The sequence below is a fragment of the Mauremys mutica genome, chromosome 22, assembly GCF_020497125.1.
Source record: "Mauremys mutica isolate MM-2020 ecotype Southern chromosome 22, ASM2049712v1, whole genome shotgun sequence".
In the NCBI taxonomy this organism is placed as follows: Eukaryota; Metazoa; Chordata; order Testudines; family Geoemydidae; genus Mauremys; species Mauremys mutica.
The window spans coordinates 16,164,866-16,182,549 of NC_059093.1; the positions used below are offsets into that span (position 1 = coordinate 16,164,866).

Below are 17,684 nucleotides of genomic sequence, written 5' to 3' on the forward strand. Positions count from 1 at the left end.
TTTACCCACCCGGTGCTGGGCATTGCCCTCACTCTAGCAGAAAGCAGAACCAAGCATGAAGCCCCCTGTTACATGCTGGCAGTTATTTTACATTTGGGGCTTTTAATGAAAAAAAACCAGACAATTTTAACAAAGCCAGTAGTAAGAGACATCGCTCACCATCCACTATTTTGGATCGCCCAGCCCGCAACCAAGCAATTATTTTAATATAAACAACAGTGTAGAGTATATTCGATGACATAACCCCAGTTTGTAACTGCAGAGAATTCTACTATTGCAGGTATATAAATCAGCTACCCGAAGGCTGCAACCAACAAAGGTCGTGGAAGCAATCTAGACACAATCATTGCGGACTAGGAGAGCTTTTCATTATTACGGACACCAGGAAGTGTGTTTTTGTTGGATTTTACCTCCTCTTTCACCTCTGTTTCACTTACATCTCCCTTGGGGGAGAAACGGGTCAATTTCTATTTGGTTTTCAGTTGTGAAGCTTCAAGGGATTGATTTTCTACTGTAACAGAAAACAGACGTGTCATTTTATGTGTTTCCTTGTATTGTGCTGTGTCATTCCACTAGGAGCATTCAGACACACAAGAGACATCACACACAGATCTTTAGAGTTACTGCTCCATGATCCTCAAATCATGGATTCCTTCCTCCCGCTTCGCCAGCGGCCATGTTCTCTTTCGTCATCGTATCTGTTTATTATGGGATTACATTAGGCATCTGCGGGGTTTGGGAAATAGGACATATTGTAAGTGCATCTTTATTAGTGGAACTTTCCTGATGATTATTAATTTTGCATTATTGTAGCCTAGAACAGCTCCATAAGGGATCAGGCCCCGCTAGACAACATTCATGCATATAATGAAAAATTCATGCATATAAGGAAAATATAATCCATGCATACAAGGGGAAAACTGCCCCGCCCAAAACCTATTACAATCTTAATATCTGACGAAAGAGACAGACAGAGCCCAAGGGAACAGAGACACAATGATTCTGAGCTATTAGAGTTGGGAGTTGGATTAAAGCTCATTTAAACTGGGAGGTGCGACTGCCAATCCTCATTTTAAGATAGCGGCAAGAGACATGTAATCAGCCCTTCTCCTAAAACAAAGGCATATGAAAGTCCAACCAAGAGTTAGAATTAGGTGGGTGGAAGGTTTGGTTGAGTTTCGTTTTGGGGGTATGGGGGTGCGTGTGAGCGGGCGAGAGAGATAGGATGAGCTGAAGAAGCAAGATCAAGCCAAGCAGATAGAAACGGGTGGCTGATAATGTGGCCCTGGAAGAAAGTTGAGAAAACAGCTCTTTGGGCTCAGTGCTGAGTGGAAGAAGGCTTGGAACTGTAAACCAAGCAGCAGTCTCCTGCTGGGTGTTTCCTACTGGGTTCAGGAAACGAGGATGTGGCACATCCTTTGTAAATCAACAAAACTGCATCAAAGAAATACCTGACCCTCCTCAATTTCTCCTCCTATCTGAAACAATCTATAGCCTATCAGGCTTCAAATTTTTTGGCTAACTCTTGGATAAAATGGGGTAACATCACTGTTTGGATGACCGTCGCACCTCATAGCCCAAGACCTGGATCAGGACCCCATCGGGCTAGGCGATGCACAAACACAGAACCAAAAGACAGTCCCTGTCCCAAGAAGCTTACAATCTAAGCGTAAAGCAAGAGACATCAGATGGAAATAGATGGGGGAGAATAAGGCAACTGTGAGGTAATACTGGCCAGCATGATGGGCAGTGGCCTCGGCACACCCACGGGCCTCACCAATTTAAAGTTTTTTTGTAGGCATCGCGGCAAAGGAGGCGGACACCAGAGGACAAGATAGCGTAACTATCAGCACTCAAAGCAGTCCAGCCAGCTGCAGCATGCAGGGACCTTGGCAGACACTCTAGCACACTCCCCATCCATCAGCTTTTAAAAATTAAATTAATACACCTACACTCCTGCAATGTTGCTATGTGCTGTTAAACAGCTACTGTGTTCCACCCCAGAAGTAGCTGCAATTCATTGGTGGATTAAGTCATTCTAGCTCAGGATTCTCGGGAATGAAAGGCACTAGGAAAAACATCAGTGGATTTATCTAAGGACTTGTCTACTTTGAAAGTGGGCTAAGCTAAACAGGAACAAGACATTCTTATTCTGGGATAAAAGTATCCAGACATGGGGTTATTCTAGAATAGTTGTTCCCAAACAATTCATGTGCAGACAAACCCAAGTACCCCATGGACCGACACAGGCCAAAGCATCAAGGGAGACATATTGTGCCTGCCTCTCCAAAACCCACACGTGGGTGTATAAATGCAGGTATGCAGGGGTAACATTATTTTGTGGCTGCAACTCAGGCCCTGTCCTTTGGGAAATCTGCCCTAAGTTCAAACCAAACATAAGGATTGGCTTTCTATCGTCTCCCTTTCTGGAGTAGTTGATAGTCCGAAGCAGTGAATTTCAAAATGTCAAAATAGCATACGTGAGATACCATTACATAGGTGGCCAGGACACTATTGTATGCCTGATTGATTAGATCCCTCTTAAGAGGAAGGACAATCATAGAATATCAGGGTTGGAAGGGACCTTAGGAGGTCATCTAGTCTAACCCCCTGCTCAAGGCAGTAACAGTCCCCAGACAGATATTTACCCCAGTTCCCTAAATGGCCCCCTCAAGGATTGAACTCACAACCCTGGGTTTAGCAGGCCAATGCTCAAACCACTGAGCCATCCCTCCACCCCTTCCCATCCAGGAGTTAGGGTGATAGACTACAATTTGAGAGAGTAGGGTTCAATTCCCAGCTCTAATGAAGGCGTTCTGTCCAACCTTGTGTACATCACGTAGGCCACATCTGCACCAGGAGAACTTTACCCTATCGCTATGGGTACATTGGGATTCCGGCAGCACCGTAGTCCAGTCACAGAGCAGGACCCCGTTGTGCCCGGTGACGTACACACACAGAACAAAGTGATGGCATGCTACACTAGTGAAGTGCTCCTAGTACGGACGTAGCTTATACTAAGCAAGCTGCACTTTCACCAGTTCCCTTCCCCCTGCAAACCAAGTAAGCAATACCGACAAAAGTGCCCTCCTGCTGGTACAGCCGCATCGCCGTTAGGCACTTTGCTTGCACAGGCTTCACACTTCTTCCCGCCCCTGCCCGACATAGCTATGCCAGCAGAAATCTGCAGTGTAGACACAGCCTTAGTCTCTCTCTGGCTTCGTTTCCCCACCTGTATCCTGGGGATCAGAGCACTGGAGGTGCGCGAGGCGCTCAGATGCCACAGTAATGTGGCCCGAGAAGCGCCGCAGAGAGAGAAGATTGAAGCAGCCAGAAATGCAAGCATCCTATTGGAGTTTCTGCCCACCAGTGACAGCACAGTGCTCCCCTGGGTAAGAGGGTCACTCCAATATTAAAGCCAAGCCCAGTTTTTTTCTAATAAACAAAAATCCCTTCTGAACCTGACAGGGTAAGAATTGCTTGAAAATTGTCGTCCCTCTTACCATAATCTCCGGAAAGGTTCCCACAGCCTGAGCCCTCCGCTATCAAAGCCACGGTGGTCAGTGCACAGCTCCCATTCTATATGCGCTGGGTCTGCAGCTCCGGGCCCAGAGCACTGTCGGGCCAGAGAGGGGAGGAGCGGGCTGTCATTTTCAATCACGTTCTGTGGCTGTGTCCCTGCTTCTGTTCTTTTAAAAGCTGGTTTGGGGTGGGGGGGGAGGAGATCTGATCAGCTTGCTAGGGATGGGCACATCTGACTAATAAAGGCTTCCACAGTGCAGTTACACGCACAAATCAACAGTCTCCTCTCGCTGCAGTGGCTGGAGCGGTGCCAGCTGAATACAGTTACCTGGAAAAGGGCGTGGGGAGGGAGTCTGTCATGTCTGAGGTGGCCATTAGCCACAAACTGAGGGCATCGGATGATAACGGCAGGGCAAACACTTGGGCTTTCCTGCTCTAGAACGTGCTGCATGTTGTTAGACAAGGGGCGAAGGGACCTGCTTGTCTGAGCATGAGACTGGGAGCCGGGAACTCCCGAGTGCCATCCCTGGTTCGGCCACGTAGGGTATGTCTCCACTAGAGTGGGAAGATGCAACTTTCCCTGCTTGAGGAGACAGCTCTGGTCCAGCTAGTGTGATAATAGAACATAGCCAGAGCAGCACGAGCAGCACGAGGGGCTAACCGTCCTGAGGCCGGTGCAGTCCAGGATACTAAGTACATACTCAGCATAGTCAGCCCCTCCCGCCACTCATGCTGCAGTAGCTACGCTCTATTTTTGGTGTCCCCTTGCTCATGATGGGCCTGATTTTCAGTGACTTCAACTGAGGTACTCATCCTCTCCACCAATCTGACCTCATGTGCTCCTTGCTAGCCAGTGCAGGGCTGGCTTTATGAACTGCGGGGCCCAATTCGAATATCCAGCGGCGGTCTGGGGCTTCGGCGGCATTTCAGCAGCAGGGGGTCCACTTCGGGCCTTCCATGGCACGAAGGACCCCTCACCGCCGAAATGCCGAAGGCCCAGAGCGGACCCCACCCCCGGCCGCCGAAGACCTGGAGCGGACCCCCTGCCGCCAAAATGCCGCCAAAGACCCAGTGCAGACCGGGTGAGTAAAAAATAAATTAAAAAATTAAAAATGCGCCTAAGGTGCGGGGCCGATTCCGGGGAATCGGCCTAAAGCCAGCCCTGAGCCAGTGCATGCCCATACACCACACTGGCACCACTCTGAAGAGACCACCTTGTTCTCCAGAATCTCCACTTTCATATCAACATCTCTGCAGTGGTAATGGCTGCATAAAGCCTTCAAAAATATAAGCAGAGCATAACCAATGCAGAGATGACTCTGCAGCCAGTCTAGAATATTAGTTCAGAGGCGTGACCTGCCCCATTCTTCGCAGCGTGGTGTTAGCTCTGACAGGCCATGCGAACTCATTATCATTCCTCCAGTAAGAAGGCAGAGGAAGAGTCGCTGATCTGCACCATTTACTGCAAGCGGTGTCTCATTTTCGTGCCACAGGTGAGTGGCATTTGGGAGATGCCACTACTTCTTTTTCTTCTTCCAACCACAAAGGATCCAAGCCAGAGATAACCCATGCCTACCGATAGTGGGAGGGAGGGGGGCAGGGAAGGGCAGAGTGAGGACTTCAGCAGCATGACGGAGCATGCTCAGTACAAGGCAAGCAGCAAATCAGAGGGGAAGGGCATGTGCCCCTTCCCCTCCTCCCTTCTGATCCAAGCCCAAGGAGCCTAGCCAGGGCCATGGGCATAGTGAAGCAGGGAAACCAAGCCCAAGGAAAGCAGTGGAGGTCAGAGTACATCTGCACAATCTACAGTGAGCAGCATCTCCATTTGGCAAATCACAGGGGTGATAAATAAAAATAAATAAAATATCCTTTATTATGCCTGGAGAACCACCACCTTCCTCCCCAGACCCAGTCTGACTCCCAGATACAATCCCCCCATCCCAGTTTTCCCCTTCTGTAAAACTGGGGTTGATGATACTTCTCTCCCTCACAAAAGGCTGCACCAATTAACCGATGCTTTGAAGAGACAAGTATTCAACATTTTTTCTCTCTCGATTCTCTTTCATCGGGTTAGTTGTACTCTTCTCAATTCTGTTCCTGGGTCAGCAACCGCATCCCCACTTGTGGCATTTACACTTCACCCAGGATCTGCTCCACATCCATTTCCTTTCTTGCCCTTTGATTTCCAGTGAACCATGATTTATCCCCACCAGATGAAACACCATAACTTCCCAGCCTACAACAGCAGCTCATTCTCCTGTTTGTGCTCATACCACTGTATTGGTTTTATGGAAAGCCAAGAGAGAAACAGAACTTCCCTCATCTTGGATGCCTCAGAACGGCCAAGGAGACTGGATGAGGAGGAGGAACCAGGAATGTTCATCCTCAGATGTTGCTCCTCTCTCCGGATCAGTCATTGCCTGCCCGACTGATGAAGAATCATCGAATCATAGAATATCAGGGTTGGAAGGGACCTCAGGAGGTCATCTAGTCCAACCCCCTGCTCAAAGCAGGACCAATCCCCAACTAAATCATCCCAGCCAGGGCTTTGTCAAGCCTGACCTTAAAAACCTCTAAGGAAGGAGATTCCACCACCTCCCTAGGTAACCCTTTCCAGTGCTTCACCACCCTCCTAGTGAAAAAGTTTTTCCTAATATCCAACCTAACCCCCCACCCGCACTGCAACTTGAGACCATTACTCCTTGTTGTGTAGAGCTGGGAAAGCACACGGAAAGAAAACACACACACACACACACACACACAAGCCAACTGATAACAGCCATCAAGTGGTCACCAGCAGTGGATCTGGAGACACCTGACAGGGAAAGGAACAGGAACAAACACCCTGGGATGCCAGCTCACACTCGCATCCGCGAGTTGTCCTGAAGACAGCTATGGTGACCACGGTTCTCTCCCTAGGGCAGGTCCTGCGTGGGCAGCACTGCTAGCTAACCCAGCAGCGTGCCTCAGCCCCGGACTGGAACTTCTCTTCACCCCACAAGGCCACGGCTAGCTCTTCACGCTCTAGTCAGTATCTATGGAAATCGCCAACGAGGGGGTACGGCCAGTGCCAGCTGTGGGGTGCAGGGATGGGGGCTGTGATGTAAACATCTGACTGGAAACTGGACTAAGACATTATTTCATGAAGGCCAATGAGCAGCCATCGTAGGAGAGAGAGAGCCTGGAGCACTGGGCCTGGTGCAAGAATTGAGGCCGGAACCAGAGGCTGTGAACCAAAGTCAGACCATGTATTAAAGCAGATGGTCACAAGATCACTGTCCCGTGTACGAACTGGCAAAGCTGCTGGTATTTATCTTGGCGCTAGATATTTACATAAATATATTCCAGCTAGTACTAGATTGGGACGTATTTGTACAAGATAAAATGGTCTGACAACACAATGAAGAGGGCTGTTTATTCAAACTGCCAAGACCAAGGAGAGGTAACAAGCAGATGTCGGGAGCTATGTAAGGTGAAGTGTAAGTTGTGCCTGGTTAGCTGTTTGCTTTGGCCTATAATGTCTGGGTTCTTCCCCTTAGTTCTTTGTGGAGAGCCCTGCTGCTGACCGAGCCGTTCCTTCCACGGGGCACTCAGGTGTTAGCGTACCTGTAACCATGGAGCCAGAGTGCTAGGACTGTGTCTTGAGGGCAATGAACCTGGCCTGGTGCCTTTGGCACTGAACTGTGCTTTATGAGTAATATCGAAGCCTGCAGAACTAACTCGCTGCCCTGTCTACTAACAACAAGCTTCAAGGACAGACTCACTGAGCAGCCTGAACAGCACTACCAAGGCAACGACTTTCCAGCCGCCAACACTTAACCACACTGGGTAGTACTCTCGAGGGCTGCTGAACCAGCCATCTGCGTAGAGCTGGGAAAGGACACACACACACACACACGCCAACTGACAACAGCCATCAAGTGGTCACCAGCAGTGGATCTGGAGACACCTGACAGGGAAAGGGATCACAGGTGACAGCGGCATGTGAAGTGTAGGAGGACAGGGAATTACGGAAGATTTTGTTACGGCCTAGCTTAGGCAGTTTTGCTTTCTCAGCGCCCGGTTATTGTAGGGCACGACATGCTAGTTCCCAACCTGCCATAACCGGTTGGAACCGCTGTGTGGAAAGCCCCTAGGCTGTTGGCCAAGGGGGGCGGCCCCGGAGGGTGGAAAGTCGCTATTGCATTATGCATAAGCTGCTTTGCTGCTGTTTATATAAATATGAGCATGATTTGTGCTTGCTTTTGGACTCCGTACCAGGCCGAGCTCCGGGGCGCTGGGTTCCCCACCTCCGTGACAGCAACGCTTGGAGTCCCCGTTGCAGGTGTGTCACTTTACCTTCATTAAAGCCAATAACTCACAGTGTGTGTGGGCCTCGTTCTTGCAGAGCACCTTAGGAGGGCCTACAGCCTCCACAGAACCCAACATGAAGATAAAATGCATCCAGCTTCCAGACTCGGCTTCACAGCTGAATTCAGGATGCGCCTGCCGGCACCCAGCCTGCAATCAGCATGGAAAGGGACAGTTGTGCAGGGAGTTGCAAAGCACAGCCCGGCATAAGGATGGCGCTGATTAAAGCCTTCATTGCATTTCCCTTCCCATCACAATAAACCAAAAAGGGCTGTTAAAAAATACTGCTAGGATCTCAAAGTCAAGAGAGAGCCAGACAGAGAAAGACGCAATTGTGCCAATGCCAGGGGAGTGAGGTGTCACTCGCTCAGTGGAGACATAATCACAGACCCATAGGGTTCGAAGGGACCACAAGGATTATCTCATCTAGACTGCCAAGCTGCATGATTTGTTGTGTCTAAACCCTCCAAGGCAGAGGGCTATCCAGCCTCCTTTTGACAACCTCCAGTGAGGGAGCTTCCATGACCTCCCACGGCATCTGTTCCACCGGCCTACTTTGCTTACAATTAGGAAGGTTTTCCTGAGATTTAATCTAAATCTGCCACTCGTCCTGCCCACTGTAGCAAGATAGAACATTTTTTTAATCAAGGGAAGGAATTAATTCCACGTTCACTTACCCGCCCGGCCGCTCCCGTTCCTCCTGCACCAGTTGACGGAGACATTTCCAACCCTTTGCCGGCACTCCCTGCTCTGCTTTACCTGCCTCTGATTAGCTGCGTCAAAGGAAATGCAGACTCCTGAGAACCAGTTGGCTTAGCCCCCAAAATCAAGAGATCGTGTGCACGGTTTAAGTGCACAATGTATTTTGTTGCTAATCCTCAGCAACTAGTTTTCAATATGGATTTAGAGCAGGGGTTGGCAACCTATGGCACGCGTGCCGAAGGCAGCACGCAAGCTGATTTTCAGTGGCACTCACACTACCCGTGTCCTGGCCACCGGTCCGGGGGGCTCTGCATTTGAATTTAATTTTAAATGACGCTTCTAAAACATTTTAAAAACCTTATTTACTTTACAGACAACAATAGTTTAGTTATAGACTTATAGAAAGAGACCTTCTAAAAACGTGAAAACGTTTTACTGGCACGTGAAACCTTAAAATCAGAGTGAATAAATGAAGACTCGGCACACCACTTCTGAAAGGTTACCGACCTCTGCTTTAGAGCTTTGCCACTGAAGGGCTCATACCCTGGCCATTACAAACAGCTCCAATGCAACAGAAGCTCAGTCACTATTCTCACTGAGGACGGTCACCAAGGCCGTGCACGCGTTAAAAGATCACATACAATGAGTCTGTGGCAGAACCAGAAATGTTACCAAGCTCCCCAGGAGACCTGACTCTCAGAGCCACACCTTACCTCACACCATCTTTTTTCATTATAACTTCACTGCAAGACCAAGCATAACGGGAAAGTTAGCAGTGACGGACCAACCCCTCCACACACCGACACTCACACAAAGGGCCCGATTCTGCCACCCTTACTTATGCTGAGTAGTACTCACTTGTGTAGTCCCATGAATTTCAATAGAACCTCTTGCAGTTCTACTGAACACGAGTATTGCTGGCAGACTCCGGCAAAGTCTACAGTAATCACAAAGGGAAGGGAGAAGTTCCGGCCAAGCCCATCTTCACCCGGGGAAACGCTCTCAAGTTAACTCCAGTGTCAGAGCTATCCTTCGAGGAAACTCTCTCTATTGTTATTCCATTTAGTGAGCAGTCGGAGACATTTAGCGCTCCCGTCGTGTGTCCAGTTTACAAGAAATTGGAAGAGACCTTTACAGTGCAGCTAAGGCCTCAACAGAAGAGGGAACATTAGGTGAGACATGTCTAAAAAAGCAATTAATGAGCTCCCATAACTCAATTAGGTACCTGTTAGGCCAATTCTAAATGAAAAGGCAATGCCTCCTTGTTCACCTATGCTCTAGCCAAGCCTAGTAAGTGCTCTTGCATCATATCCAATTGAGAGTATATCACTTCATCCTCGGATATAGCTGAGATATGACCGAGACAGAAAATACACTGGTGCTTTGCTAGACTCTGATACAATGTTATTGCTAGTTTAGAGACATACCAAACAATCCAAGATCAAGTAAAAGCTATATAATCATACAGCCTGAAAATATGCCAATAATATACATAACGGGTTGACCTGGGGGATTAGATTTATCAGTAAACATCAAGTTCACTATACGCACACAAACCAATGAAAAGAATATTCCCACTGATGAGAATCAAAATTTAAAAAGAGGCAAAGAAAGAAACATGCTGCTTGAGAACGTATGAGAGTTCGATTTCAGGCTAAAATTCTGACATGTGATGATGACAGTTGGGTTTGAACAGTTATAAAGCTTTAACTTTTTGAATCTCAGCATCTTCTGTCGTTAAATAATAACTGTCTGACCCCTCCATTGTCTGATGCTCCATAAATCCCCGCAACTGAGAGAATTTAAAATCAATACAAATCTTTAAAAAAAAGGCTTAAAAGCAATAATTTTGCACAACTGTGACCATTTTAAAATCGATCAAAATAAAAATAAATGCTTAAAAATCAATATTATCTGTCAAGCTCAATCATCAAAATTGAATTCTGACAAGCCTAATCACGGGCCACATACTCAGCTGGTGCAAACCAGCATCACTCCATGCCAATTTACATCATCTGAGGGTTTGTATATTACCCACCCACAAGCAAAGTGTCTAAAGTTAGCCACGTAAATCCACATTTCACCATCTGTTCAGTAGTCGGAGCACCCACAGACCACCCCTGTCAGATGGGGTGCGGAAGTTTTGGGAACATATGCAGCTAGAAATTACAATCATCTCTCACTGTTCTTGCTGTGATTTTTTTGACAGTCTCAATCACTAGACATGGGAGCAGGGAGCAGAGAAACATCAGCGACCATCTTGAACTGTCAAAACAACAGATTTTCTGCATAGGAGACCGAACGCCAGAGGTGTAAGCGAAAGCCATTTCCATGCAATAGGTTTCTGCATTTCAGCCGCCTCCCCCCTGACTTTCCTGAGACAAGCCACAGACCAATTCAACAGCCTGTCCTTAAACGCAGCATGTCCCTTTCATACTAGCCCGACCTAGTAGTTCTGTCTGACCGCGCTCTTTTAGCCAAACCGCGCCTAGCAGTGCGTTTTGGGGACAAGAATCAAATTGTTTGGTTGTTTAATCTCTCGACAGCAGGAAGAAACGAGAATGGAGGCTGCAGGCGCCAAGGCAGGAACTAGGAGTGACACGGGGAAATGGAGCAAAGCAGAATTTTACACTCAACGTAAGTCAGATTGCCCAAGAGCGAGAGGCATCAGGCAGGGGAGGGGACTCCTGCGGGAACCAGGAGATGCCACCGTCACAGAGTAGATTCCAACGGCCAAAGCGGCAACCGTGCAATCCAAACACAACCAGAGCGCAAGTGTGATCAAAGAGCTAATTAAAGATAATTAGCTAATTTGTAGGCAGGATGGGGGCAATTATAGGGAATTAATTAAGTGAAACAAATGCATGGCTGAACATTCTGTATCCCAGGGACTATTTACTTTTCAAAACATTCAAAGCAGCTGAATTTCACACCCAATCCCAACTCCTACCATGATCCAGTGATGCGCAGTCCTCATTCAGAGCCACAGCGCTCACTTCTGCTTAGTTCACCCTGCGAGCCAAGTGCACTTTTCCCTCCAACGTTCACCGGTTATTCAAGGCCTGCAGCGCTGGCTTTGGTACCAGGAACGGTGCCCCACCCTCGCAGCAGGTGCATGCGACACCAGCAGGCTTGGAAACCAATGCAACTCATTTCCTTCAGCAGATCGGGCCAGTCCCGGTGACAGAGGCGGATGGCCAGTTAGTGCCCTGGGGAAAGCGGTAGTGAAGGAGCTGGGAACGTAATGGGAAGCCTGGAGGAATTACGCATGTGGGTGACCAGCAAGGTCAGCTGAGAGTCTGGCTTCAAGTGGAGAAGGCCATGTTTCAGCTCCTATTGTGTGGGAAGGAGGTCTGGTGCCTCTGAAAGTACAACTAGGGGGCTGGAGCACATGACTTATGAGGAGAGGCTGAGGGAACTGGGATTGTTTAGTCTGCAGAAGAGAAGATTGAGGGGGGATTTGATAGCTGCTTTCAACTACCTGAAAGGGGGTTCCAAAGAGGATGGATCTAGACTGTTCTCAGTGGTAGAACATGACAGAACAAGGACTAATGGTCTCAAGTTGCAGAGGGGGAGGTTTAGGTTGGACATTAGGAAAAACTTTTTCACTAGTAGGGCGGTGAAGCACTGGAATGGGTTACCTAGGAAGGTGGTGGATTCTCCTTCCTTAGAGGTTTTTAAGGTCAGGCTTGACAAAGCCCTGGCTGGGATGATTTAGTTGGGTTTCGTCCTGCTTTGAGCAGGGGGTTGGACTAGATGATCTCCTGAGGTCCCTTCCAACCCTGAGATTCTATGATTCTAACTCCTCTCCAGTACCATGCAAGGAAAGGAAGAGTGCTCAGGGTTCAAACCATCTGGGAGACACACACCAGGAGAGGAGGACTGTGCGATCTGTGAAACAGTCTGGTTGGGTCCTGCTACACTTCAAGCTTCAATACCGAAATGGACCAAGAAGTGTTTAATGCCACTAAGAGGAGCTCATAGCTTTACTGGTACATACAGGGGAAAAAAGACTCCACTAATGCACACACGGCTCCTGCTCGCCACACATCTGTTGCATTGATTCAGTCTGTAGCACTAAAAGGTACTGCTGTTTTATCTCCCTAACCTTTTGATTGGTACTTGCTAGCTATTTAAACAATAAAACAGGGAAGGACTGAACCCAATAGCAAAGCACTATTAGCACACGTCTGCACAGGAATCCTTTGCCAGGAACAATGTATCCATAAGGGACTGGGGATGGGACGGTGCAGAACAAATGTAAAAGTTCCTGACTAGAGAGAACTCCGACATTCATTACAGTCTTGTTTGGCTACAAACAGCCAGCCCAGACAGAGCCACAGTCTGGGGGGAGATATGCAGCAGCCCTAGCAATACTAACACTAATCTCTCGGGCATAGCCCAGCCAAGAAATTAGCACTTAGGCATGTAGACAAACAGCCGAGAGAGGGGACAACAGGGCACATGCGACAGGAGATTTAACCCTAGGGGGTTAGAAAGGATTTAGGGTGCATCGTCACTAGGAACAAAGGTGTTTTCTTACTGCGTGTGAGCTAATGCACGGTAACAAGAGGTAAAATCCTAGTGAACACCAGGCAGCGTGTGGTTTCCCACACACAGTAGCAGGTCGAGGCTGTTGTCAGTTGGCTTGTGTGTGTGTGTTCTTTTCATGTGCTGTCCCAGCAGGTAGCTGGCTCAGCAGACTGCGATAGTACTGCACAGTGTTAAGTGATGAAGGGTGGAATATTGTTGCCACAGTAACATTGCTTAGGCTGCCCAGTGCCTCTGTCCTTGAGCTTCCATTTTATCACTATTAACAGCAGATAAGGCAGCCTCGAGCTACTCAAAGATAGACCACAGGTGCAGTTCGATGGCAAAGGCACTTGGCCAGGTTTATTGCCCCCTACGCACAGTTTTAGTGCCTGGCAGCAAGTTTTGGCTCAGTCTGCAGCGGGAATTTCTGCCATCCCCAAGGCCACACAAAAGATTATGCTGAATTACCCCGACCTTTATAGGCTAAAACAAACAACTGGAATACACAACTTACGCGCTACCTTACGTATTTCATGACGTTTCTTTGTTACCATTTTTTGGTTTTGATATTTTGGACACAACATTTTTATTTATTATGTTATTGAAGCATCTTATTTTGTACAAAACTAAAATGTATTTGTCATCATCATCATGTTCCTATTACGCCTCTGGCGTTTAGGGCAGTGACGAAGCTCCTCCACTCCTGCCTGTTTCTGGCAAGTCTTTCAGTGGTTCCCCAGCTGTGCCCCAGGTTTTTCAGCTCGGCTTCCACAGCTTTTCGCCATGTTGTTTTCGGGTAGCCTCATTTTCGCTTGCCATCAGGTGTCCATCTTATTGCTACTCTGGTGACAGAATCAGTTTCCATCCAAAGCACATGACTGATCCATCACCAACACCATCTGCCAATGTCCTCTTGGCTGCACTGCGTCAATAGATCTTGGTTTGAGATTGTTCTGGGCCAAAAGATACAGAGGATTTTTCTGAGGCAGGTTGTATGGAATGAAGACAGTTTGGACATGTCATACTTTCTCATTCCCCAACATTCTGCACTATAAAGTCGTGTTGAAAGTACGCAGCTCTGATAAACCTTGAGTTTGGTTTTGGTGTTGTATTTTGATGATTTCCAGACTGTATTTAGGCTCCTGAAGGTGTTCCTGGCTTTACTGATTTTGTTCCAGATGTCCTGGCTTGTTCCACTGTCCTGGCTGATGGTGCTGCCCAAGTATATGAATGTTTCTACTTTGGTGAGAATATAATCCTCTATCCATACTGGTGATGGCGAGGCAATATTAAAGGTCATGATATCGGTCTTACTGCGGTTGATTTTCAGTCCAATTTGCTGGCTGAATGCGCGGAGTCAAATTCTTTTTTCTTGTATATGGTGTTGGGTTGTGATAGGAGAGCGATATCATCTGCGAAGTCCAGGGATGAGAAAGGTGTCCATTTAATGCCTCTTGGCATGTCTTCTGTTGTACGCTGCATTACCCAGTCGATGGCAATGCTGAAGAGGATTGCAGACATGACACACCCCTGACATACTCCTGTTTTGACTTCAAAACTGAGCTCACTGTGATCAACACAGCATGTAAAGTTGAAATAGAAGCTTTGGATGACATTGATTATAGGGAAACGAATTCCATGCACCCGCAGAATGTGCCATAGGCACATAAAATCAAGATCTTCTGCTGCCTCCTGGACGTTTGCTTCCTCTTTGGGTGGCTCCCTGTTCAGCAATTCTTTGAAATGCTCTGTCCAGCGCATTTCTTGTTCTCTTTCGGTTGTTAATAGGTGTCCTTGTTTGTTCCTGATGAGAGTGTTCGTTGGTGTCTGCCATTTACCACTGATAAGCTGCATCATTTTGTAGAAGGTTCCTTGTTTACCATGAGCAGCTGCATCCTCTGCTTGTGTTGCCAGATCATCAATATAATGCCGTTTGTCTGCTATCACAAGGCGTTTGACCTCCCGGTTGTGCCTTGCTATACTACTCATGGTATTTATCCTTTAGCTTCTGGGATTTTGTCTCTAAAACTTTTTTCTTCAGGGCTCATCTGGTTTCTATGGCGTTCCATGTGCTGGGTGTAATCCACTCCTCCTATTCTGCCTGTAGTCTAGACAGGCTTCACTGCTCTGTTTATAAATTGCTGTTACTTTGTTCCACTTCGTGTTGATCTCCTTATCTGCATTCCCCTCCTCTTCATCCAGGGCTGCAAGTGCCTGAAACTTGTTCTTTAACTGCAGAGCGAAGGCTTTCTGTGTTTCAAGGGACTTTAGCTTGTCAATATCATAACGGCTATGTCCCTTGTTTGGTGGACCCACACTTCTCAGTGTTAGCTTGAGTCTTATTTTGTACTAAATTAAAATGGATTTGTACTAGCTAAAATACATTTATGGAAATATTTAGTGCCTAGTACACTAGCAACAACTTTGCCAAGTTTAAGGCCAATGCTGAGGAGGTGGTATGTGGAAGGGAAGGTCTGTAGGAAGCATTTTATATTTGCCAAGGGTGTTGGGGTAGTTTGGGGAGGGGGAAGAAGGGGTTCCCTTTCCCCTTCTTAGAAAAACTCCTATACTCAGTCAAAGGGGTGTCAAGTATCAGAGGGGGAGCCGTGTTAGTCTGGATCTGTAAAAGCAGCAAAGAATCCTGTGGCACCTTATAGACTAACAGACGTTTTGCAGCATGAGCTTTCATGGGTGAATACCCACTTCTTCGGATGCAAGTGGTGGAAATTTCCAGGGGCAGGTTTATATATGCAAGCAAGAAGCAAGCTAGAGATAACGAGGTTAGTTCAATCAGGGAGGATGAGGCCCTGTTCTAGCAGTAGAGTGAAAACCAAGAGAGGAGAAACTGGTTCTGTAGTTGGCAAGCCATTCACAGTCTTTGTTTAATCCTGATCTGATGGTGTCAAATTTGCAGATGAACTGGAGCTCAGCAGTTTCTCTTTGAAGTCTGGTCCTGAAGTTTTTTTGCTGCAGGATGGCCACCTTAAGATCTGCTATTGTGTGGCCAGGGAGGTTGAAGTGTTCTCCTACAGGTTTTTGGTTTTCACTCTACTGCTAGAAAAGGGCCTCATCCTCCCTGATTGAACTAACCTCGTTATCTCTAGCTTGCTTCTTGCTTGCATATATAAACCTGCCCCTGGAAATTTCCACCACTTGCATCCGAAGAAGTGGGTATTCACCCACGAAAGCTCATGCTGCAAAACATCTGTTAGTCTATAAGGTGCCACAGGATTCTTTGCTGCTCTTTCAAAGGGGTGTGTGAATTCCCTCTCTCTCCCTATAGGCTCGTATTACAGTAGGAGGATGAACTGTGCTTTTCCACAGGTAGAAAGAGCATGAGAATAGTCTACTTATTACAGCAGAAGTAGCCACACCTCCTAGCAACTTCTAATCCCAGCTTTACCCTTCATGTCTCTGACTTCTGGAAGCGTGATCCAAAACGTGGGGCCTGAAGTGCCCACTCATTTTGGGTGCACCATTGGAGGCATCCAGGGGCTAATTTGCAGAGACTTTGAGCACCCACAATTCTGACCAAAGTCAGCAAGAGCTGAGAGTGCTCAGCACTGCTGAAAGTCAGGCTCCAGGTGTCTCAGGTTGGGCATCCAGAATCAGTGGGCACTTCGGGCCGTAAGCCCTCTTTGCTTCAGCTTACCAGTCTCTAAAATGAGGATAATACCTACATCACCAGGCAGAGAGAAGGAGAGTGAGAATTACTGTTTGTAGAACGCTCTGAGATCCTCAGACAAAAAGGCCATGTACTCAGTTTCATTATGTGATTTCCTGGGGTCTGAACTGGGCACACGTGAGAACATGTATTGCCTAACCAATATATCACCATCCAAGGATTTAGGGGACGTGATTTAGGGTCCCAGTAAAAATCCCGCCACTACATCTTGAGTAAAGATGACTGGAAGGCTTAGTCATGCTCTGAGGACCTTTCACAGACAGTTTTCACTGAGAAGTGACCCCACCTGGCAGGAGAAGTGAATCACTAGGTTTAGTTATTGGTGCAACATTTTCACAGATTATTTTCACTTCTGTATGTTATTGCATGCATTAAATAAACATGCAATGTTTATATCTGTACAAAGGGCTACGTGCCAGTGGCCACCTCTATAGCATACAGAAGTAAACTGCATTATTCTGTTGTAATTTTCAACCCTCCTACAAAGTCTCGATGAACTGGTTTCCAAATCAGGAAAGCGACGATCATCTATATGCCCAATTTTCAGAACACCTGCTAATAAAACTACCACCTTCCTCGCTGTTGTTTTCAAAGACTCAGATTTTAAGACCAGAAGAAACCATTCTGACCCTTTATTTAGTCAGTCGTCCTAGCATTTCACCCAGTGATTCCTGCATGACACCCATAACTTCTGGCTGAATTGGAGTGCAGCTTTTTGAAGATTTTAAGCAATGGAGGCTCCATCACATCCCTGGGAAAATTGATCTAATGGTTAATCATCTTTGCTGTTAAAAATCCGCACCTTATTTCTAGTCTGATTTTATCCAGCTCCAGCCACTGGATCTCACTCTGCATTTGATAGATTAAAGCATTCTCCGCTATCAGAAATCAT

General features: G+C 47.2%; 1 protein-coding gene across 7 annotated transcripts in view; it reads right to left on the bottom strand.

Moving 5' to 3' along the window:
• The window catches only part of ST3GAL4 (ST3 beta-galactoside alpha-2,3-sialyltransferase 4), a 165,052-nt gene that overhangs the window by 41,564 nt on the left and 105,804 nt on the right, over positions 1–17,684 (bottom strand). The window contains exon 1 of one of the 7 annotated variants that reach the window (XM_044997036.1): positions 8,550–8,596. The exons of the other annotated variants lie outside the window; for them this stretch is intronic. Within the exon in view, the coding sequence (XP_044852971.1) occupies positions 8,550–8,594 (45 nt within the window). The 5' untranslated portion in view covers positions 8,595–8,596. Of the gene's footprint in view, positions 1–8,549; positions 8,597–17,684 lie in introns of those variants that run through there. 7 annotated transcript variants of the gene reach the window in all.